This window comes from Panthera pardus, unplaced genomic scaffold (genome assembly GCF_024362965.1).
Source record: "Panthera pardus isolate Hobbes unplaced genomic scaffold, ASM2436296v1 HiC_scaffold_8, whole genome shotgun sequence".
Taxonomy (NCBI): Eukaryota; Metazoa; Chordata; class Mammalia; order Carnivora; family Felidae; genus Panthera; species Panthera pardus.
In genome coordinates, this window is record NW_026527013.1 from 45,201,577 (window position 1) to 45,227,190 (window position 25,614).

General features: G+C 36.3%; 1 protein-coding gene across 7 annotated transcripts in view; it reads left to right on the forward strand.

The window, feature by feature from the left end:
- The window catches only part of LOC109254642 (contactin-4), an 893,345-nt gene that overhangs the window by 569,706 nt on the left and 298,025 nt on the right, over positions 1-25,614 (forward strand). For all 7 annotated transcript variants that reach the window (XM_019428738.2, XM_019428734.2, XM_019428733.2 and 4 more), the window contains one exon: positions 18,906-19,032. In XM_019428738.2, coding sequence (XP_019284283.1) covers positions 18,906-19,032 — 127 coding nt within the window. The remainder of the gene's footprint in view (positions 1-18,905; positions 19,033-25,614) is intronic.

Below are 25,614 nucleotides of genomic sequence, written 5' to 3' on the forward strand. Positions count from 1 at the left end.
TGTGTGTGTGTGTGTTGTTTTTATTTTTACTGAAGTACAATTTACATACAATATCCTGTTAGGTTCAGGTATACATCATAGTGATCCAGTATTTTTATACATTATGAAATGATCCACATGGTAAGTCTAGTTACCATCTGTCACCATACAAAGTTATTACAATATAATTGTCTCTATTCCCTATGCTATATAATATATCCTCATGACATACTTATTTTATAGCTGGTAGTGTGCATCTCTTAATCCCCTTCACCTCTTTTGCTGCCCCACCTCCCTGGTAACCACGAGTTTGTTTCTTATATCTGTGAGTCTGTTTCTGGTTTTTTTTTTTTTTCATTTATCTTAGTTTTTAGATTCCACATGTAAATGAAATCATATGGTATTTTCTTTCTCTGATATATTGCACTTAGCTTAATATCCTCTAGGTCCACCCATGTTGTCCCAAATGGCAAGATTTTATTCTTTTTTTTTTTTATGGCAGAGTAATATTCATCTGTGTGTGTATTTATGGTTATAAATTAAATAGATATATAAGTAAATAGGTAAGTACATAAATATCACATTTATCTATTAATGTATTGATGGACACTTAGGTTACTTCCATATCTTGACTATTGTAAATAATGCTACAGTGAGCATAGGGGTGCAGATATCTTTCTGAATTAGAGTTTTGTCTTCTTTGGGTAAATACCCAGAAGTGAAATTGCTGCATTGTATGGTAGTTCTGTTTTTAATTTTTTGAGGAAACCAAATACTGTTTTCCACAGTAGATGTACCAATTTTTGCTCCAACCAACAGTTTACAAGAGTTCCATTTTCTCCACATCCTTTCCGACACTTTTAGTTTTTTATCTTTTTGATGATAGCCAATATGACATGTTCAAGTTGCTATCTCATTGTACTTTTGATTTGTATCTCCCTGATGATTAGGGATGTTGACCCTTCTGTGTGCTTGTTGACCATCTGTGTGTCTTCTTTGTAAAAATGTCTACTCAGGTCTCTGTCCATTTTAATGAGGTTACTTATTTTTTAAGTATTAACTTTTGTATGTTCTTTATATATTTTGGATATTAACTGCTTACTGGATACATGATTGGCAAGTATCTTCTCTTATTCAATAGGTTGCCTTTTTATTTTGTGGATACTTTCCTTCACTATGAAAAAGCTTTTGAGTTTGATGTAATCTCATTTGTTTATTTTAGCTTTTGTTGCCCTTGCCTGAGTAGACTATCCCAAAAAAATATTGCTAAGACTGATATAAAAGAGCTTACCTATGTTTTCTTCCAGTATTTTTATGGTTTCATTTCTTACATCAAGTCTTAAACCCATTTAGAATTTATTTTTGTAAATAGTATAAAATAGTGATCTAGTTTCATTATTTAGCTGTCCAGTTTTCCTATATCATTTATTGAAGAAACTGTCTTTTCCTGATTTTATACTCTTGCCTCCTTTGTCATCATTTAATTGACTATATATGTGTAGTTTATTTCTGAGCTTTCTTTTCTGTTCCATTGATACATGTATCTGTTTTCTTGTCAGTACCATGTGTTTTGATTACTATAACTTTGCAGTACAATTTGAAATCACGGAACATGATATCACTAGCTGTGTTCTTTCTGAAGATTGCTTTTGGCTATTTGTGGTCTTTTGTGGTTTCACACAAATTTTGCATTTCTTTGTTCTACTTCTGTGAAAGATGACATTGGAATTTTGAGAGGGATTACACTGTATCTATAGATGCTTTGGTAGTATGGATGTTTTAAAATACTAATTTTTCCAGTCTATGAACACAGAAATATATTTCCATTTATTTGTGTCAAATTTAGTTTCTTTCATCAGTGTCTTAAAATTGTCAGAAAATATCTTCAACCTCCTTGTTTAAATTTATTACTAGACATTTTATTCATTCTGATGAAATTATAAATGGGATTATTTTCTTAATTTTTAGTTGTTATTTGTTATTAGTGTGTAGAAAGTCAACCAATTTCTGAATGTTAGTGTCCTGTGACTTTACTTAATTCATTTATTGATTTTAATAGTGCTTTAGTGGAATCTTCAGGTTTTTCCAGACACAATATAATGTCATCTGCAAATTAATGGACACTTCTACTTCTTCCTTTCCAATTAGGTTGCCTTTTATTTATTTTTCTTTTCTAATTGCTGTGGCCAGACTTCTAATACTTGAAAATAAAGTCAGTGAATGTTGAATAAAAGTAATGAGAGTTGGCATCCTTGACCTGTTTTTGATCTTAGAGGAAAAGCTTTCAACTTATCACCTTTGAGTATGATCTTAACTGAGTTTGTTATAGGTGGTCTTTATTATGTCAAGGTATGTTCCTTCTATAGCCACTTTGTTGAGAGTATTTATCATAAGTGGTTATTGAATTTGATCCAATATTTTTTCTACATCTATTGCCATGATCATATGATTTGTATCCTTTGTTTTGTGTATCACAGAGATTGATTGTGGATATTGAACCATCCTTGCATCCCTGGAATAAATTACACTTGATTGTAGTGTATGATCCTTTTAGCGTATTGTTGGATTGGGTTTGCCATTATTTTTTTAAGGATTTTTGCATCTATGATCCTCAGCAATATTGGACTTCAGCTTTTTGTTTTGTGGCATCTGTGTCTGGTTTTGGTATTAGGGTAATGCTAGCCTCATAAAATAAGTTTGACAGCATTGCTTCTTCTTTAAATTTTTGGAATTATTTAAAAAGGATAGACACTAACTTCTATAATGTTAGGTAGAATTCCTGTGGGAAGTTGTCTGGATGGACTCTTGTTTTGGGAGAGTTTTAAAATTATTGATTTTGTTTTATTTTAATTGGTCTCTTCATGTTTTTTTATTTCTTCATGATTCAGCCCTGGAAGGTTGTGTGTTTCTAGAAATATGACATTTCCTCTCAGTTTTCTAATTTGTATATCTAAAATTGTAGTAATCTCTTACCATTCTTTGTATTTCTGTGGTGTCAATTTAACTTCTCTTCTTTCATTCCTGATTTTATTTCTTTGAGCCCTCTCCCTTTTTTTCTTCACGATTGTGGCTAGAGATTTTTCAATTTTATTTATCTTTACAAAGAACTATCTTTTAGTTTCACTGATGTTTTCTGTTTTTTTAGACTCTTATTTTTTTTTTCAAATCTGATCTTTATTATTTCCTTCTACTAACTTTAGGCTTTGTTTATTTTCCTTTTTTAGTTTAGGTATAAAGTAAGATTTATTTGATATTTTTCCAGTTTCTTGAAGTAGGCCTATATGACTATGAACTTTTCCTATAGAAGTGTTTTTGCTGTATTCCATGAATTTTGGAACATTGTGTATTCATTTTCATTTGTCTCAGTGTTTTTTTAATTTCCTCTTTGATTTCTTTGTTGACTCATTGGTTGTTTAGTAACCATGTGTTTAGGTTCTTGTTGCAATTTCCTTTTTATAATTGTCTTCTAGTTTCATACCTTTGTGGTCAGAAAACATACTTGATATGGTTTCAGTCTTATTGAATTTATTGAGACTTGTTTTGTGGGTTAACATGATCTATCCTGGAGAATTTTTTATGTGCACTTAGGAGGAATGTGTTTTCTGCTGCTTTGGAATAGAATTTTCTATATATACCCTTTAAGTCCATCTTGTCTAATACGTCCTTTAAGGCTAGTGTTTCCTTATTGATTTTCTATTTGCATTATCTATCCAGTGGTGTATAGGGGAATTAAATACCTTCCTGTTATTGCATTAATCTCAATTTCTTCCTTTATGTCTGTTAATATTTGCTCTATATATTTAGGTGCTCTTTTGTAAACAGCATAACTGTTTATGAATGTAATACCCTCTACTTGGATTGACCCCTTTGTTATGAGATAATGTTCTTCTTTGTGTCTTCTTTGTCTTTGTCTTAGTCCATTTTTTCTGATAAGAGTATTGATATACCAGCTTCTTTTTTACTTCCATTTACATGGAATATCTTTCTTCATCTCTTTACTTTCTGTCTGTATGTGTCTTTAGATCTGAAGTGAGTCTCTTGTAGGTAGCTTGTAAGTGGGTCTTGTTTTTTGTTTGTTTTTTTTTTTATCCATTCAGCCACCATTTGTCTTTCTATTGGATCATTTAGTCCATTTATATTTAAAATAATTGTTATAGTCATGTGTTTATTATCCTTTCATTAAATGGTTTCTGGTTTTTTTTCCTGTGTTTTAAAGTAAGTGTACACACACACACATGCACAAATGCATACACACACAGAGGCATGCATACATACACACAAAAAATGATACTTCCAGATTGGAACAGGAATTTTTAACCTGAATTCTACGAATCAACTTTCAGGGAAGTCTGTGAAACTCCTAAAATTTTATGTAAGTTTTGTGTGTATATTAATTCCTCTCCAACTTCCTCTTAGTGTGTTCTCTGACAAAAATAAATGATAAAATCTACTCACAAAACTGAAATGATGTCTTAAGCCTGTCAAGATCATGGTTTTTTTCTTTGAATTTAGTTACTAAAGCATCAACTTGTCAGTGAATAGATGCCCAGTGAAGGAAGCATTGCCTGTCTTTGTTCATTATTGTATCTGAAGCATATGGAACTGAGCAAATGCTCAGAAAACATTTTTGTATGAATAAATAAATGAATGAAAGGGAAAGAATTATTCTACAGAGTGACCTAACATTAAAAACACACTTCATAAAGGCAAGACTCCATTGTGAAATAGTAAATAGAATGAAATGTTAATTTTCATAAAAAACTCAAAAATTGATTTTCTTGATGGCCTAAACCCCAGCTAGTTCTCTCAAAAGATCTTGCAGAAGCACCAAATTCTCTTACAAATAGTAGTTGACAAGCAATTAGGATATTTAATTTTCTGTCTTGTTTTTGCTACATACCAAGTTATACTTGTTGGCAAGTTGTTTCCTTCATTCATTAACGTATTCATTAAGGATAGATCAGACATTGACAGCGTGGCAGAAAGAATGATAAAAATTGAGAAACAAGACAACATTGACTCAGGTTCTTATCTTCAAACAGCTTACAAGCTATAGACAAGTATATAAAGTATTACCATAGTCTGGGTAAGTAAGTATAGTGTACAAAATTTTTTGGGAACAGAAGGGAAGGCCGTTTCGTTGGAGAGGATGTTTTATTGCCTGCCAAAATAGAGATTTCTCCTGTTTTTGTTCTGATTTCTCACTGCTGTTTTGTTTTTTTGTTGTTGTTGTTGTTGTTGTTTTGATGTTAGGGAGATAGAAATGTCCTGACATCAAAAAACAGAAACCAATCAAAGGGATTTCTCTTCCCTTTATTCCGTTTTAAATGCAGACGTTACCTACATTCTTTCCATTCCTGTCTCAAGGTTAGTTCTTTCATTTAGACAAGTATTCTGAGCCTGAATCTTGGCATTACTCATTCAGAGACCTGGAGGAAGATTGATGATAGGCTGTGTGCAATTTAATATTTGTGCCTTATGCACACAACCAGGCTACTAATTATGGAAGATGGGGGTAACGGGAGAATGATGCAAAGTCCCCTTGTATTACTTTCCTTGAGGCAAAAATTTTGTGTCTTTGGTGATTTACATTCAGAAAAAATTTATCACACCTGGGCCACCGAAAGACAGTTATGTCTTCCTACCTACTAGAGAAACATTAAAGAGTAACAAGGGATTATTCTCTTCCTTATCCCCCAATACCACCACTCCACAAATCAGAGACTTTAAAGAGGGAATTTATAGATCTTTTGTGATACCAGGGACTGTTCTTGGCAGTTTAAAAATATTAATATGTGGAGCACCTGGGTGGCTCATTTGGTTACACATCTGACTCTTGGTTTTGGCTCAGGTCATGATCATGTGGTTCGTGACATTGAGCCCCACATTGGGCTCCATGCTGTCAGCATGGATTCTACTTGAGATTCTCTCTCTCCCTCTCTCTCTACCCCTCCCCTGCTCATGTGTGTAACACCTCTCTCTCTCTCTCTCTCTCTCTCTCTCTCTCTCTCTCTCTCTCTCAATATCAATAAATACACTTAAAAATATTAAGACATTTGGGGCATTGTGTGGCTTTGTTGATACAGCATGCAACTCTTGATCTCAGAGTCATGAGTTCAAACTCCACATTGGGGAATAGAATTTACTTTAAAAAAGTTAAGATGTTTAACACTCACATATAACCCTATAAGATAGGTGCTGTTCTAAGCTTCATTTCACAAATGAGCAAGCTGGGGCACAAAATCTAAGCAGTTTGTTCAGGCTCACCTAGAGGTAGAGATATGAACCTAGGCACTATTGCCAAGAGTCCATCCTTTTAATTCCTGCACTACAAACAACTTATGGATCTGGCATATTCTACAGAAAGAAGTTCTACAAGAAAATTCGTCAAGAATTACAGTTTCCTAATTCTATTTGCATCGTTTGAAAGAGAAAAAGGGAAAAACATCATAGCAATGCAAGGGCATCCCAGGCCCCCTCAAGTGGATTTTTTTCTGCCTCACTTTGTCTATAAAATAATGATACAGCAATAATACCTGTTTCTGCTTATACAAATGTGGGTTGAAGAACTCTACCATGAATATAGCAGTGCTCATAAGCACTAATAAGTGGTATAGCTGCTACCAGTCCTACTTAGCTTTTCTGAATGTTCCCCTGCTCAGCAGGCTCCAGGCACACTGGTTGCCATGTGCGTGTGTGCGCGCGCAAGAAAGAGAGAAAGAGAGAATGGAAGAGAGGAAGAGAGGGAGAGAGAGAAGGCGGGGAGAAAGGAAGAGGAAGAGGTAAAGCATAAAAGTATTTGTTTCCAGTAAACTAAGCATTTTCCCATTACTGGAGGGCTTTTGCAGTCATTGTTGCCTTTGGTTGCAGTGTTTGTTTACCTCCCAGATATGTTCATGATGTGTTCCCTCTCTTTCAAGTCTTGACTAAAATATCATCTTCTCATGAAGACATCACTGGCAACTCTACTTAAAATTGCAGTATCCTCCCTGGACTCCCTATGCCTTTTCTTTTTACTTCACAGCATTAGTCACTCTTCAGAACACTGTATAAATTCCTTAGAGTCTGCCTCCCCCAACCTAAAATGTGATCTGTCTTAGGATGTTGTGTTTATTTACTTTTCTATCTATACTCAATGTGTTGAATGTGATCTAGCACATAGTAGGAACTCAGTAAATGCTTGCTGAATGAATGACAGATATTAACCCAATATCGCCTGTCAGTTACCTTCTGCTTAGGTGATGTTTTGCTCAGGCAAACAGGTATTTTTATTATAAAGATAGATACTTATGGTTATCCAATTCTTCTCTGGAGGTTTGTGGGAAAGGATTTGAGTTTCATTTGCTAGTGAAATGAGGAGGACAGGTGGATGACTTATTCAAAGGGCCCAACAACTTAATGGCCATGCTTTTTACCTTGTCTTAGGAAAGCCAAGAAAACGTTTTTCCTCCTCTTTTGATAAACCTGTGAATTCAAGTCAATGGCATTTTCTGCTGCCATTTATCCCTTCACAGAGTTTTTGCTTTGTGTTTGCCCAAATCAGTGTGCATGCCATTTTACCTTATGACAGAATGACACAGAAAAGGCAGAATGCCCAATAATTAGATGCAAATTTTATGCTTGTCATTTTGAAAGGTTATGAATCCCCCTTTTATACAGTTTTCTATAGAGGATTACTTTAGGACAAAATATCCTTTCTGTACATCAATATGCTGGTAATTCTAAAAAAGAACAACTTTGTAATTTGAAAAAATTAGTAACAAGTGCAGCATATAATGAATACATTTATCCCTTCTGCTCTCTATTGAAAGGAAATAAACTTTCACTTATTTCCTCCTGAACCAAAGTTTGAAGACATAAATATTGACAAAATAGATTTCCTCCCTTCCTAAGAAATGACTCCATTATTCTCCTCCAGTATATTTCTAGGTACAAGTGGACCATTTCTACTGTTATCCAAAAAACAAACTAGAGGGAACTGATGGTACTATGAAGAACATTCAATTAAATCTGAAAATCAGGATTCTTGTTAGAGCCCCATCATTGAGTATCCGTGCGACTTTTCATAAGCCATTTAATCCCTAAAAAACTTTGGTTCCTCATGTCAAAAATGGGGTGGCCTAAAAATCTCAAGTTACATTTGATGGTACTGTTCTTATTCAACATATCAGAATCTCATTTGTTACTTGTTGGTGGTGATGCATAGAGAGTAATTGCAAGTGTATATCATGATGTCATGGCGCCCCTGAGCAATTAGCTCTTCTCTTATAATATACCAGGTTCAAATGCTTGACTTGCAACCTATTGTAAGTGAATTGTCTCTAATCTGCTCTTCCTCCATCATCAAGTGAGGAGGAATATAGCATCAGTCAGTAGGGTTGTTGGTGGGGTGAGACAGGGCCTGGCAAGTGTTTTTACTTTACATGCAGCCTGGCCTCATTATGCCAAATAATAGTAGTTATTATTGCCATTATTCTACATGTCTCTGTATAGCAGACATGGGGCCAGGGTTGGGGGGGGGAGGGGTTTATCTTTAGAGGAAGAGAAAGTAGAAGTTAATTTGTAGTCTCCTAAGCACTTTTTTCCAAAGCTGAGGACATCTCTGCCTAAGTTGAGTGATTATGCTTATTTTCCCATCTCTAGCAGGACTACTGGATTTAGTCAGACAAGGACATAGGACACAGTCTGGTTTGGGTTTTCATTTCAATCAAAATGACAGTGCCCCACCAAAGAGACTCATACACTGGAACCCAATGCCTGCCATGAACTGCAACTCAATTTTGCCTCCTCCCCAGCTTCCTCAGGGACATCATGACAACCTTGTATCCTAAGCAACTATATGCAAAATAACTAAAGTACTTACACACCAGAAAGAGCAGCATACTAAATTCAAATTTAGTGGATCTTTCCTGTTAGAAATATGTTGTCAGAGTTTTGCTTGAACAGCTCCCAGATTACTCCCTTTCACGCTTCCTAGTATGTATGTATATTGACGCATTCACTCTGTGTTGAATTGAAAACCTGAAACATTTAAGGAAAGACAGACATGGGGTATTTCAGCTGCTAAAGAGACAGGTGCAAAGAATCATGAATATTACTTGAGGAGCCACAGTGCATGTAACATGAAAGTACCACCTGCAGGTGTTACGTGTTCAGGCAACTCAATATCAGGGAAGGAAGTGGGGAACCTACGGTGTCATTGCGGAGATAATAAAACCAGCAAGTTACCCCAGAAGGCCTTAAAACAGATGGTTTCCAAGAAAATGCAAAATTACAACTGAGTGTAGAAGAGCCAACCGTGGTCATACTTTTGTTTTGTTGAGAATGAAGATACTTTGGTTCTGGGAGGCTTAGCGACATAACCAGGGAAAGAGTTAATTGTTTCTCCCAGTCACAGAGAAGCTTGGACAAATCTGGATTTTCTTAATACATAATAAGCAAAACATCAGGAGCCAGAGCAGGTTTGTTACAATCATTTACACCTCCTATTGCAAAGAAGAATTTATCCCCATGGACAGACATAATGGGAAACGCTCTGCTCACCCAAGCCAGAAAAGACAGGCATTTCCAACATTTGATTTAAGAGCCAAACAAATACTCTGTTTCCTTGGTTAAAAGTTCTAGTAGCCACCGGGTGCTTGAAACATCCTACTGTGGCTGCTGCCATTCTCTCAATTTTTCTTTCTTAAATGGTGGCTCATGATTGTGGATCACCTGCATCTAAATAAGCTGAGATGCATAATTCAAATGTCTGTGCCCTACCTCCAGGTCTATCTAATCAGAATTTTGGGGGAAGGCACATGTAAGCTCTGCATTAATTTTAACTGGCTCCCTAAGAGAGCCTTTTTGCACATGAAGAACACATAAAAGCACATTATAAACATTAACACTGTTTTAGGTTAATTATCTCTTTAAAAGGCCACCATTAAAGTATATGAATTTCAGCTAGAAGCTACACATCTGGGGAATAGATTAATATATTGTTATATATATATATATTTTTCCCAACAGGTAATAATGTCCTGTGATGGGGAAGGGCATGGGAAAGACATGTCTTATGGGGCTTGTCATAAGTAATCAAAGTGACACAGGTTAAAGGAGCAGACTTTTAGGGAGCATTTGATCACAGGAGTGACCAGGTTGAGATAGAAGCATGAACAAGAACAGTAGCTCCAAAGGGAAGATCTTTGCCTGCCATATTGCTGAGGGCCTATTCGTGTGCATTTACACACACATACATTTGGAGAGTGGCTGAAAGGAAATTGAAAGAAGAAAAGGAAGAGCAAAGGACATTAATTAACCCACGGATTAAACGATGTGTACTTTCTACGAATATAGTTTCGATTAAGAGTCACTTAGCTTCAGCTGTTAAAAGCCAACTCAAATTTGATTAAATAAAAGCAATAACTGGCTCACATATCTGGGAATCTTAGGGATAAAGCTTGCTTAGAACAGAACTGGTTCCAAAGCTCAAGTGATGTCATCAAAACTCAGCCTCCATTCTTTGGTTTCTTATTAGCTTCCTTCTGGTGCGTTAGTTCATTCTTTCTTTTTTTTTTTTAAATTCTCCATGTGGAGGCCTTTGAAAACTCTAGGCTTTCTCCCTCCAAGCAATCCCAGACTCTAAAAAACTTTTTTTCCCCCTAGTAGTTTTATGAAAAGGCTTGAAATAGAATCTTATTATCCAAACTTGCATCATATACTTGGGAATCAGTTTTCTAAGAAAATGGAATATTAATTGGCCAGGCCTGAGTTACCTCCTGCTCCTAACTTGGATACAAGATTTTAGTCTACCCAAACCACTTAGGCTACTAGGGCACTTGGGTCACCAAAGAAAAAGTGGAATGCCCTTACCTTGAAGAGAAGTGATGAATTCTGAGTAAGCAAAAACCATAGATATCTACTGTATACTTATGTTAAGAGGGAAATAGCATTTAGTGAATTAGCGTTACAGATATCTTATTCCAACTTCTTTAGCCAAAACCAATCTGTTATATACATATGTTTTTATATATTCTTATTTGCCGTCATTAGTAAATAATGACTCATCCCCAGCTGAGTCTGGGTCAGCACTCCATAATCTAACAAACTTATAATTCTGTAGAGATATTCACACTAAGGCTATCATGTCATATCCCTTAAGTTCAGTTTTTGCCCCCAAATTAGTTATAGAATATTTGCATTTGTTGAAAATTTATCTTTATTTCCATAACTGGAACTTGTTGTCACAGTTACCCATTTACTTATATGTAAAGGAGTAATGAATCCATTGTTTCTGAAATGCATCAGGATTTGGGGTCAGGGTCAGGAGTAGGTTGGAGTAGGTTGTGCTGACCCATTTCCCCTTGTTGATCTTTGCCACTCCTACAAATGCTTCCTTCAGCAATGCAGAATTTTTCTCCCAAAAGAGACCACTTTTATCTCCTAACACTTCCCCAGATCACCACCATTTCTAAGAGCTGGCGTTACATACAATTAGGTCCTCATTATGTGTGACACAATGTATAATGGCAGCAGCACTATTCTGTTAAGCAGGAAACAAAGAAAGAGTAGGAGAAGAGTTCACTTCTTGTTTGGATTTTCTTTCACTTTCTGCCTTCAAACATGTACCAGCTGTCAGCAGACTTCTCTGTTCCTTCCTGTTTAAAATGCTCGTGTGAGGAGGTTAAAAGAAGGAAGGTGGAAGAAAGGACAGATGAAAGAAGCATCTTATCCTTTAAGCAGGCATGGCTGTCTCCTCTTGTATTTGTTTTGCCTCTATTCTATTCAACTGAGCAAGCAAATGGAACCAAGCGGAGTACTTATTCAATAAAAATACTGTGTGTTGGATAGTTTCACACATAGGCACTTGTGTGCCGTCTTTGAACATCCCTTGCTATTTATGTTATAAAGACTAACCACGCTAAATTGTATTTGTAATGAGAGTTTGACAGCTGTCCAGTCATCATTTCTACAATCAATAATTCATTTTAAAGGAATTTTCACATTCAAGAAAGTCAGAGTATTTCATTTGTTTCTGATTTTCCTTAGGTTATTTCCCCTACATTTTGTGAGTAATTTCAATCCACAGAGATGTTGCTGACCTTACAGTTTCTCGGCCAAAATGAATTTCCACAATCATTAGAAAGGTTAGAGGAGAAGGCTCCCAGCTAGCAGGATGCATTGGACCCTGTGTGTGCTCTTCCTGGACCATTCTAGTGGCAAAATGAATAATGTATCTCCCCATTGATGCAAGTGTTGAGAGGGAGAGAGTGAAATATGAGCATGACTCTGGGAACACACCCATCAAACCAGCATAGCAGAAGAAGTACCTCTTCTTTGTCCTTGGTGAGGTGGCTTTGGTCTGTAATCCAATAAGGCAACATGTTCCCACTGATTGCCCACATAGAGAGCATTTATGCTCTTGATTGGTCAAGGGCTCTACAGGATGCAGAGTAAAAGGTACAGCATGGCACAGCCACTTTGGTTTGCATCAGGATGCTTCTGTGCATGTATAATGTAATAAACTATCTATCCTCCAGATGTGACCCAGATGTAACTCCCATCTAAAGCCACGGGCTCATGTCCTGAGCTTTTACTCAAACCTTTATGTTCCCTACTAGGTATCCTAGAGTTTACTTCTCAAATTGAGATTATTGTCATTTAAGTGTTTGTGCCCAAGACCAGGTGTTTAATCAAAAGCCTCTTTCGATGTCCTGGGAAGATTGACCCTCTATCATAGTCTGAGATTCTTGACTGTTATGGCAGAACTTCATATCTGCCATTAAGATTAAGGGCCTGAACAACCCTCAGGTGCAACACCTGGAAATTCCAGGGCAATTACAAGTAGAATTGAATCTGGTATTTTTAGTTTTCTACGATGAAATCATAGTATTGCATTTTTGTCCTTTCCCAGCAGAGTTGAGTCAGAGTTTGCAAGACTTGAAAAATATTTCCAGCACAAGAGAAGTGCATTGACCTAAGGGCTTTGCTGGAGAAATGTGGCCTTTTACCCCATCCCACATGGAAACTACAGAGTAATCTAGCACACAGAACAAAACTCTGCAGGGTTGTTTTTCTTCATTGGTATCCTTAATTGGTTTAGGGCTGAAAGTCATCTGTGCTCAATTTATAATGTACAGTACTAGTTTTCAAACCGTAGAGTGCACAATAATGAACAGCAGTACTGGGCTCTGATAATAAAAATCCAGTAAGTTTGGCAGGGGCTCAAAAATCTGCCTTTCATCAACACCACCGGGTAAGGTGATATTGATGCAGGAGGTTTCTAGAACATACTTTGAGGAATAAATTTACGCGTAGTTTGATTTTTTTTTTTTTTTTGCAAACTTGCCTTCTATGAAATATTTATCTGAAGATCACACCTGCTGTCTGATATGGCTCAGCCCTTTAATGCCTTTCCTATCTATATTGGCTACCGTTTAGGCTGGTTTACAGATGCCCTATTTTAAAAAGATCTACAGTTAGCATTAGTGGATTCTTCCAATCTGTACCCTACCCACCGGCTTGCTCCTTTATGCATGTTATCTTTTGCTGCTGACCTTTCACATGGAATGGGGATTTTGCTCTACACTTGCTCCACTATACTTGAACCATGGGCCTCTGCCTTACTTCCTGAAGTATACCATCACTTGAGATTCAGTCTTATTTTCCTCTTCTCAGTCTCAGAAAACCTAGGCCACCTCCATCCATTCCAATTTCTTTTCCAAGTTTGGCTTCTGATAGCCTGAGAAACATTCTGCTTGCTTGCCTGGGAGAGAAGTTTGGGGACATGTCAAAATGGGCCAAATTAATAAAGAAATTAAAAAGAAAAAAAAGTAAGATCATTGATGTTTCAATGCTGCAGATAAAATGAGCAGTACCTCACTGTGGAAATGTGTTTTATTATTGTATTTCTTAGAGGATTATTTTATTTTTTAGGTAAAAATCATTTTTGTTTCTGTTACAGATATAGTACCTTTTTTACCCTGTGACCTGGGAAAATACATTCAGGATTAAATAATCTCTTTAAAGTTCTGTGATATTCTATGCATCTCTTTCAATACTCCAAACATTTTAAAAATCGCCCTGACACTGCATTTTGTTTCTGGAACACTTACAGGAGGCAGCAAGAAGAAATTGGCTGACAAACATTGATTTTGTCTCCCCCTAAAAAAATAGATTTTAAAAAGAAAAGAATAAATGAGGAAAGGAGTTTGAGACTCACTTGTTGAGAACAGTGTTTTCTAATAACTTTCAGTATTTGATGAACAAAGGGACAGAAGGGTTAAGGGTAGTCTGACCTTTAACTTAAATACATTTGTGGTCACGAAAGTTGTACTCTTTCTGAAAACCTATAGGTTTCCCACTCTTTGTTGAAACATGAAAGGGGGTTTTCCTTAGCTTAGGTCTTCTCTGTTCTCTTTGCAAATACACGGTTTACTCAGATATTGGTGCATGAGAATTTCTGTGTTAAACTTTCAGGAATGTAAGTAGTGTTGTGGAAGTATCCAATTGACCAATTGGCAGATAGTCTCCAAAGAGGGGAGAACCAGAAAATCATGATGTACCAGTGTTGGCATCTTCACTAAATCCCCTAGGCTGGCCCTGAGATCAATGATCTGAAATCTGAAAGACTGTGTCTGGGCTGTTGGCAACCTGGCTTCCCTCTCTTTCTCTTCACCATGGTTTTCAAGAATTTCAAGAAAAGTAATTGCCTACTGCTCCTCTTAGAGATTCCTGATAATAATGTGAGTCCATTCCCCTAACTTCTTCAAGCTGGGTGAGTCACTAGGGTGAGTTTTCACCCTTTGGGGAATCCACAAGTGAAAACATCAATCTGAACATCCTGTCACATAAATAAGATGAGATTCATTTCTTATAAACAAAGGGTAGTAGTTACAGCAGGAATATAATGTGTATCAAGTAAGGATAAGTTATCACCATAGGACAGTGGATTATTAGGTCACCTGAGCATACCTTTTCCTTGTCACATCAGTCCCTCTTCTTTGTCACATAGAGCCCTTGGAAGCGTTCTCATAATTAGCTGTTGGCATTCAACTATATGGGTCTTTCTAAGGAAGTTTCAGTTTAGTTTCAACTTGAGTCCCATACTTTGACAAATCCACCCATTTCCTTGTGTGGGTCAGTTTTATCAGTTTCTGTTCCTGTCTTCGTGCCTCTTAGCTGCTAGTCCAAACATGTGCTAGAAGTCCTTCTCTATATGCTACAAGCAAAGATGTGTTGGTTTGACTTTGCCAGACAGAGAATGTTTAGGAGTGTGTCTAAAGCCAGTGTTGGCTGATTTCTGCTCTTAGGAAATGGAGAGCTAGGAACAAAAGGATCTGTGTTAGTTTTGAATTTCTAGTGTGCAGAAGAATCACCCAGATTGAACTAGGTTAAAGGCAAATTCATGGACCCTGGATTTTTCTGATGAAGTCATTTTGGACTTGAGTCTAAAAACACAAGCTCTGTACTTGCTCTATACTTGCACATACACAATTAAAATGCAGGTGGTCCATGGTCTAACTTGGAGACATCTTGGCTTATTAAAACCTTGCCCTCTTGTCATTTTCTGAGATGCTCCTTTATCCTGAAAATCATGGCTTCCCCCTCCAATTACATAGAAAAACTTAATATGACAAAGGAAAAGGGAAACTTTATCTTATAGGTTTTACAAATGGCAGATGCAAAGTGCTTCGTATGTACCTTTAGACCTTTAAGACACTTGAAAGTCACTTTGTCACTACTACAAAAAGAACACACTTGCTGATGTCTCCATCCATGTTTCATCTAAGAATGTCATTCTGAGGACTCTGTTTCACCCAGGTACCTTGAGGTTTGAGAGAAATGAAACAACCCTTTAACTCTTTCTTGTCAAAAATGTTGGTAACTCTAGGCTAAATGTTTTGTAGTTAGGATATGTCTTCCACATCTGCATTGCTCAACTTTCTAAAATCTCTCCCTCCATCTTTTTGAAATCATGTAGCTCATGCTTGAAAAGCTATGGATTTCCTTAGATGAGAACTAAAATGCTACTGTTGATTTACAGGCAGCAAGCTTGGTTAACCAAGAGAAAATAAAAACTTTGGATGTAGTGTGTTATTTATAGCGAATGCAAAAGCATCATTATTATCAATTCTTGTTACAAAATACACAGAAAAAATACCATTTTTGTTATTTAAATATGGCATGGATACATTGAGAAATAGTACAGATGTTAATCCACAGCCTCTCAGCTGCATCCTGGATAATCATTATTATGTTTCATTCTTATTTAGAATTACTAGTAATAGACTGTGTATTTCTGTATGAAATTCAAATCAGGGAACACCAATGAATTGAGATGATTGATAATATATATATACACACACACATACACACACACACACACACACACACACAAACACATAATTTTGGAACTGGGACAACAATAGAAATATTTCTCTCTTAGAGAAAAATCCACGAAGCATGCTGCTATGTTAGCGATCTTGATGAGTAACATTTGTTACTTAAATAGACATGCCAAAAATTCACATAATTTTTTGTATCTGAATTGAACTAATCCTTGACCAGTGTTTAAATTTGTTTTGAAACTATTTATGTAATTGTGGAAAATCTGAAATGTAAATATCTGCAGTTTGAAGTTTCTGGCTTCAAACCACAAGTGTTAAAAAAAAAAAGTCTGTGTACTTTCATTCTGTGCTTTTGAGTTCTTTGGCAGATCCTGTTTTCTTTGTGTAAGTCTCATTAACATGAGATTTTATACATGGAGTAAGGAGAGAGGATGGTGGAGGTAATATTATTCATGCCATCTTTGAATGCAAACTTCACATGTCTGTGCATGTAAGATATGGGACAATATTCAGGGATTATTTCCCATTCTTAAGTGTAGAAGCACTAACCTAGTCCAGTCCTATTATTTTAGAGATGAGAAAATTGAGGGCTAGAAAGACTAGGTGATGGAGAGATAAGTCATGGATTTAGTAGGTGACCCAAGGCATTGAATCTTAGCTCATGTTTTTTCTGAATTCATATCCTGCTTGGCTGTCCCCACTCCTCTATAGTAAAATAGAATTCTGTTTTGTCATCTTGTCTCCTTAAATTTTCTTCTGTCCCACCCTCAACATACGGATTCTTTTAAGTTTGGGTTGTAAGCCATACAAAAAATTACCTTACTGGGGCGCCTGGGTGGCGCAGTCGGTTAAGCGTCCGACTTCAGCCAGGTCACGATCTCGCGGTCCATGAGTTCGAGCCCCGCGTCAGGCTCTGGGCTGATGGCTCGGAGCCTGGAGCCTGTTTCCGATTCTGTGTCTCCCTCTCTCTCTGCCCCTCCCCCGTTCATGCTCTGTCTCTCTCTGTCCCAAAAATAAATAAAAAACGTTGAAAAAAAAAAAAATTACCTTACTTCCTGTCCTTCACCAAGATTCCCAGATCAGCTTTATTCTTTTTCCTCAGTCCTGATTCACCTACATGAATTTAGTGGCATCTTACCACCCGTCAACAAAGGCTGCTTCTAAAGTTTTTCTAGGATAGCAGTTGCAATTCACACTGTTAAAAACAATCACACCTTAGTGGGGAGTGGATTCTCAGCTACAGGGTGATATTCAGTATTACTTTACCTCATAGCCACTGGCCCTTCTATCTGGAAGCTCATCAGGCAGTGCCTAAGTCAGCTGATTGAATAGATTAAAAAGTGAAAAGAAAATGACACTTAAATAGAACAAGTCCTTATTGATGATCGATTTACAAACTGCTATATCTGCTACATCAGAGCATACAAGAATGTGTAAGACATGGTTACACTCTCAAGGAGCTTACAGTTCAAAGCAGGAAAAAGAAAGCTACAAATACACTTGATAGAAAAAGATAAGCTTCCACAGGGAAATATAACTGAAGAATCATGTGGTTAAAGGAAGAAGATAAGGGTCTGGAAAAGCTTTGTAGGTTAACAATAAAAAAGCAAACAAACAAACTTGAACTAGATTTTGAAGAATGAAAATCACTTTCATGGGTATACGTGGGGAGATGCATTTTGACTAACATTTATTATATGTGTACTCTAGAAACATATGTAATCTACATATTGCTACTTAAAGTATGGTTTGTGGATTACCAGCATGAACTTTACTGCTGTTTTGTGATAAAGTAAGTTTCATACATCTAGTTACTGTTATTGAGAGAATGCATTTAGAAAAATTCCGACATCATTGTACGTCACTGAACTAATAATAATAATAATAATAATAATAATAATAGACTAATTTGGATGTTACTGAATTTGTGTGCTGAGTCACGTATGGTTCTAGATGTATGATACTTACACAGATATCCCCAGGTATGAGTCCATTGTAGGTTGGAAAAAACAAACAAACAAACAAACTGGTCATTTACCACAGAAAATTAGTGAGTCGTGACTCTACATTGTTCTTTACCTGCGTAGACAACTTAAGAAAATGTTATACGTATATTAGCAGTACAGAGCTGTGTGTCATTATTAAGGTATTTATGAAATCATCATTGCTTACTTCCAATTCTATCATCCATTAAAGAGCAGAGAAATTTTAACTTTGTGACATTAGACCAGATGACAGGCACAAAAGAGATATATTAGGAACAAAATGTGAACAAAGTAAAAGGGTGAGCAAAACACAGAAGGAACAGTAACTAAGAGGAGAGGAAAGGAAATGCCATGCAGTTTTCTGGAAGTAGTTAGTAAAAATAAGTTATCAGAATGAAATAGAGTCTCTGTCTCTGCTTCACAATATTCCACAAAGGATTAGTCTGCAATGGGAAACTTCATCTAAAGGCTGAAAGTATATCAGTTATGTATTACTATTTTTTTTTTGTTATTTTATCTTTCTTGTTTTCATTTTGTACTTGGTTCCTGTTATTGTTCCTCTTTGGAAGATGTTCTTTTCATTTTTGGACATTTTCTCCTCTCATTTCAGATGACTACACACTGCACGGCCCTGTTTTTATTCAGGAACCAAGTCATGTAATGTTCCCTTTGAATTCTGAGGAGAAAAAGGTGAAGCTCAATTGTGAAGTTAAAGGGAATCCAAAGCCACATATCAGGTTTGTTGTTTTAAATCTTATGTTTCCATGCATACCATTTCTATTATTAAAATTGACCCGTACTTCTAATTACATAAAGATCTTTTAGACAAGCATCATAGGCTGTCCTGAAATACTAAAGAGTTGATTGTGTTCTTGAAAAGTTGAGTGCCCAACTTCTGTTTCTGGCTATACCAGGAATTGAATATCCTATCTGACCCCCTCACTAAAAGCCTAAATATTCCTTAACGTATTTTTTTTAAACATGTCTCAACAAACTGGTAAGAAAGTAAGAAATACTCAGAAGTAAAGAAATAAGTAGGTTTGGAACCCAGAGAAGAAAACTGACCCCCACAAGCAGTTTTCACCTTGATGAATTATGTGAGGGAGCTTTGGATTTTGCAGTTTCCCAGGGGATCACAAGACAAAGCCTAAAGTCGACTGAGCGGAGAGTGGAACATGAGAAAACCTCCCAGAATAGGCCTGGAACCCAAAGGCTATATACTGAAATAAGCTTGCCTCCCCAAAGAACTGTAAAGCAAAAGTAACTGCCTATTTCAAATTTTGGTGCTAAGTGACCTTTAAAGGTTTAGTTATTTATTTTGAGAGGGAGAGAGAGAGACCGAACAGGAGAGCAGGATAGGAACAGAGAGAGAGGGAGACAGAATTCCAGGCAGGCTCCACAAAGGGCTCAAATCCAGGAAACGTGAGATCATGACCTGAGCTGAAATCAAGGGTTGGCCTCTCAACCAACTAAACGACTCAGGCAACCCTGCTGCTAAGTGTTTTTTTTTGTTGTTGTTGTTGTTGTTGTTGTTGTTGTTGTTGTTAAATATTTTTATTTTGTTTATTTATTTTGAGAGAGAGAGAGAGTAAGCGAACAAGTTGGGGAGGGGCAGAGAGAGGAAGACACAGAATCTGAAGCAGACTCCAGGCTCTGAGCCGTCAGTGCAGAGCCTGGTGTGGGGCTCGAACTCATGAGTGTGAGATCATGACCTGAGCTGAAGTCTGATGCTTAACTGACTTAGTCACCCAGGCACCCTTGCTACGTGGTTTTAATAGAAGATGAGACACAGCTGAAAGGAGAATTAGTAAATTGCATGATCTATCTGAAGAAATCATCCAAAGGCAGCAGAAAGGAGTAAAAAGATGCAAAGGGAGAGAGGCAGAGAGAGAGAGAGAGAGAGAGAAGAAACGAGGGAGGTGGGGGAGAGAAAGTGTAAGTGAAAGAGCAAAAGGGATTAATAGGAAATATTTACATAGTTTAATCACAGTTCCATAAAGAAAAGCAAGGGAGAATGAGGCAGAAGCAATATTTTAAGAGAAGGTTAAGAATTTTCCAAAGTTAATTAAAAATTCCAAGCTTTCAGGGCTTGGAGTGAGCCTGGCTGGCTCAATCGGTGGAGCATGTGACTGTTGATGTTGGGGTTGTGAGTTCTAGCCCCATGTTGGGTGTGGAGATTACTTAAAAATAAAATCTTAAAAAAATATCCCAAGCTATAGATTTAGGAAGACAAATGAATTTCAAGGAGTTCAAATGAAAATAACGCCTCATCTAGAATTATTATAGTGAAACAGCCAAACACCCAAATCAAAGATGTTCATAAAAATAGTTAAGTTGATAATATAGACAACCTTCAAGTAGATGGCAGACCAGACTTCTCAATAGCAACAAAAAACCAAGATGGAAGAAAATATGCTGAAAGAAATTAACTGTCAAATTTCTGTGTAGCAGAAATACTTTCTTGAAAAGACAACAAAGCAAATATGTGTTCAGGCATTCAGAAAGTACAGTTTGACTCCAGCAGACACACTCGCTAAAGAAAATTCTAAAAGATAGAATTAAAGCAAAATGAAAATGATACCAGAGTACCAGAGATACAAGAACTAAAGATAGGTAAAGCAAGTGGTGAAGATTCGTCTTTCTACATCAAATCAATTGCAGTTACACTAAACAATAAAAAATAATTTTAAAAAGCACTGTCTTGTGGAGTTAAAAAAAAGAAAAATTAAAATCATAGCAACAATAGAAATAAGTTTTAAAAAGATAAACTGCACAATGGATGTATCTACATGGCTAAAAAAAATAAAATTTGACCCCACCCTAATGGCATACACAAATTTCAGGTGAATGGAAGACCTGCATGGGACATGGACTTTTAAAAGAAGATAGGCATTCATATCTGTGACTCTGGAGGCAAAGAAGTATTTCTCAAATATGACAGGAAAAGCACAAATCTTAAAAGAAAATATTTAACCTCATTAACATTAAGAACTTCTGTTCAACAGAAATACTGAGATGAGTAAAATTTCAAGCTTCCAACTGGGAGAAGATATTTTTAATACATGTCATTGGCAAAGAAGTAATATCCAAAAATATATTTTAAATCCCCACAACTCAAAAAGTAAAAAAAAAAATTAAAAAATTAAAAAAACCAAGTAGCCTAGTAGAAACATTACCAAAAGACTTGATTATGTACTTCTAAGAAAAGGAATATCAAATATCCATTAAATATGTAGAAAGATTATCTGTGCCATTAGTGAGCAGAAATAGACAAATTAAAACTAAAATGACACACTCTTCCAAGTCTACCAGATTAACAGAAATTGAGAAGATTAAATTCAACATCGTACAGATAGATTAAACCTAGTATGTTCATACAAGGTATCCCCAAGCAGTAGTGAAAATGATAAATTATGGCTGCAGAGTGATGGATCACAGGAATGTAATTTTGAACAAACAAAGCAAGTCACAGAAGAATAGAATATAATTCCATATTCATAAAGTTCAAAAGCAGGTCAGCTAGAGCACTTGTTTAAGGATACCAATATACTTAATAAAATCATAAAGAAAATCAAGGGAATGAGAAAGTCAAAATTAGAAGTTATAATTAACCATTCAGAGGGAAATGACTAGAATCTAAGTGGAAACAGGAGACTTTAAAAGTAATAATACTACTTTTCTTACACACAGATCTTTATTGCCTCATGGTGTTTTATAATTGGGGAAGATGAAATTTTCTTCTGTCCAAGGTTCTTCTAGCTGCACTAAAACTTAAATTTACACGAGGCAGATTAACATAAGATAATCAAATATAGTCACATGTGTATGAGGAATCCACACACATATGAAATTCCAGACAGGCAAAATGTGGTATATATGTCATTCTGAAGTAGAAGCAGGTAGGAGTCTGGGACTTCAAAGAGAAAGAATGAAATACACAGAAATATTAAAAAAAAAAAAAAGTAAATGTTGGGTGAATAAGTGTTTGCCGGGCCATGTAGAAACAGTAACTCTATATATCTTATAAATAGGATTTTGCCTCTATTCACATTTAATGACAATAACTTTAATAACCAAAATATAATAGTGTGTAAAAACAAAAATAATATATAACATAGTTAGAACAGGAAGAGATTAGAGTCATTAAGGATCCAGAGAAGTGGGATTTGAACTGTGATGCTGAGCTTGCAAAGTGGCACAGGGCAAAGGACATCTTATACAAGGTAAAGGATGGCAGTATTAGCATAGTGGAAATTATTTTAGAATTTGTGTGCCCATTCATTCATTCATTCATCAAATATATCATCATGCATCAAACCACCCAGTGGTTTTCAAACTATGAATTTTAGGTACACGGAACTGGTTCAGCAATTAACCAGGGTGAGTAATTGCAGAACTTCTACTCAGGAGTCCACCATAGCAGCTCTCCTTTGAATGAGGGTATGGACTAGGAGTCTGAAAAGTATGTGGTCCAGGAAAGGTATTTCAACCACTCTATTAAGCAACGGCGATTTACCAAATGCCATCCTAGGTTTAGGATATTCAAAGATTAATAGACTGCATGTTCAAGTAGTATGCTTTTTGGAGGACTGCCTCATAGTAGGACTGCTATGCTGCAAATACTGTGCTGTCAGTGCTATAAAGGATGTCCAAGTTCCAGGGCATCCTGGAGGGAAGAAAGTCTACTTCAGGATGGAAGGTGGAAGGTTTTAGTGTAAGTTTCACAGAAAAGGAGACATTTAACTGTATCTAGAGGGTAAATATTATTTTGCTGTGTGGATATTTTGCCATAGGAGGTGCATTACTGAAATTAAAACCAAAAAAAGACCTCTCTAATGAACATGTCATTTATCATTCAAAACCAGGATAATTTTGAGAGTGAACACCACTGTTAATAATTATTCTAGGACAGCAGGTATAAAACCAGCACTATCCTTGGGCAAACCATAATATGTACTTATTCTCCCTATAATATGTTGAATTCAAGGTTTAATCAGATATTTTAAGATGTGTTATATAGTAAACAATAAATGCAAGAAGGAAAGGTTTCTACATACATAAATGATGAGTTAAATGGACCCATGCTTTAGTACATAGCCAAGTGTAAGTTCAGATGTTAGCCTTAAATGAAAACAAATTTTGCAGCAGAATTTAGCAAGTTGTTGCTTTGTTTTTCCTCCAAACTGTGACCTTTAATTAACATTGTTTTTGTAACATTGTGTTTCAAGATATAGGGGCCTGCTTTGTTATTTAAAACAAGCAGTGGAACAGAAACCTATTATGTTTTTAAAGATTGCCAGAAAAAGCAGAGAAGGAAACTTTTAATCAAATGCACCAGCAATTGGTTGCAGTGGACTGGGTTTTCCTTTATACATTTGGCAGTTTCTCTGTAACATAATAGCCAGTTGCTACCTGGGAGCTAAAAACTCCCTCTTGTTGAAGGAAAGAGCAAGAGAAAAAATGGAGTGATGGGATATTTTCAAACATCAGTCTGGGTAAACTTTTTCAGTGCTCTGGCTGACTTTGAGGGGGAAGAACAAATAGGAGAAATTCAAGGTGAATTCTCCGTGGGGATCTTCAGCATTCGGTTTTTCCTCAAACACCACAACTGACCTCTCTTCTTTGTATTATTCCCTCAACTGAGCCTTCACTTTTCATTGTTTCCTGCCCCTCGATTTTGAAAGGATTGACCCAGACCCAGAAAAATTTAAGAAGTTTTGACTTGTGCCAACTTTCCTTGTATTAAAGTTTCTTAAGGACTTGTGACATTACTTACTGCACTCAGCTTCCCTTTCCAGACAGAAGGGACGTTCAAGTACTTGGTTGGAGTACTTTTGCTGTGAGGTTTGTATTTGATTTAGTTTGTAGACAAAAAAATTTAAGTCAGAAAGGTCTTGCCCCTTCTTCCATGCCAAGTTGAAACCATGAACAAAGGAAGAGGGGTTTACTACAACAAATTCCATAGATACCTTCCCAGAAAAGTCGGGAAAATTGTACCTTCCAGAATGTCAGTGGGCACAACCGGACTCTGGAGAGAGTTAAGTTGTGGCTCCGAAATGATTCAGAAATCAGTTTACATGACTTACTAATTTATCCTGACCCTAGAGAAAATCTCCCTTTGCTCCATATGGGCATTTTCTTTATAAAGATTCTTCAAACATTGAAGATAAACTGATTTTTCAAGAGTGTTCTAGTATGGAATAGGATAAGGAATTCAAAGCAATCCACATTCAGTGGGAATGAACATTGACTGCATTGCAATAAAACTGGGTAGAGTGCTTTGTAATCTAGTCTCAACTGCATTTCCCAGCAAGCGCTTTATTTTCTAAATAATCCCTTTTCCTTTGCTATTTGTATGTAAAAGCAGGCAATAAAGTAGATTAAAGGACTTTCTGCAGAGCATTTAGGTTGAGATGACTAGTGTAGACAAACCTACAGAGGTGTTCTCATTATTCCTACAACCACTTTTCTAAAAAGGCTCACATGGTCCATTTCTAAATTCCACATTCTGCTTGCAGCTCACATTATATTGCAATTTCCTCTTTGAGTTCTTAGATTTGTCATATTAAATTGCTCAACTATCATTTGAAGTGAGAGTTATAGCCAAGACGTGATCAGCTGACTTAAAAAAAAAAAAAAAATGTCTAGGGCAGGCAGTCATTTCTAGAGATTCATGTGCAGATAGACCTGCTAAAATATAATGCAGCTGTTCTCTTTTTATTGCTTATTACTTTCATGTCTGTGTCAGAACACAGAAAGAATTACTGTCAAGCTTAAAAACAATGTCTTTTTCTAATACCCATCTTCTTATAAACAAACACGTAAAGAGCTATGTCCAATTTTGTGATTCTGACCTACCTTTCCTGCCCCTCATGTTTCTCAATTTTACAATTCAAAGACATGGATGTGAACACACGTACACCACCATGCTGTGATGGGCTACAATGCTCATAAATTGTGTATGCTCAAAGCTAAAATATATCATAAAGAAGTACAATATTTAGTCAAGTTCCACAGGCATTTATTGAGGAGAGTGTCAAGGTCTAGGTTGCTAAGGGGACAATACAAAAGTGATGTAGGCAAATTATCTTTGGTGAAGGCAAATTCCTAACTGATGAAGCAGAGAGAATCCTATAGGAGACTGTGGAAAACTTTAATTAATTTTGACTATGAATATTGAAAAAGACTTCAATGGAAAAGGTGATTTAAAATTGACCCTGGGGTATCTGGGTGGCTCAGTCAGTTAAGCATCTTACTCTTGCTTACCCTTGATCTCAGGGTTCATGGGTTCAAGCCCCACATCGTGGGCTCTATGCTGA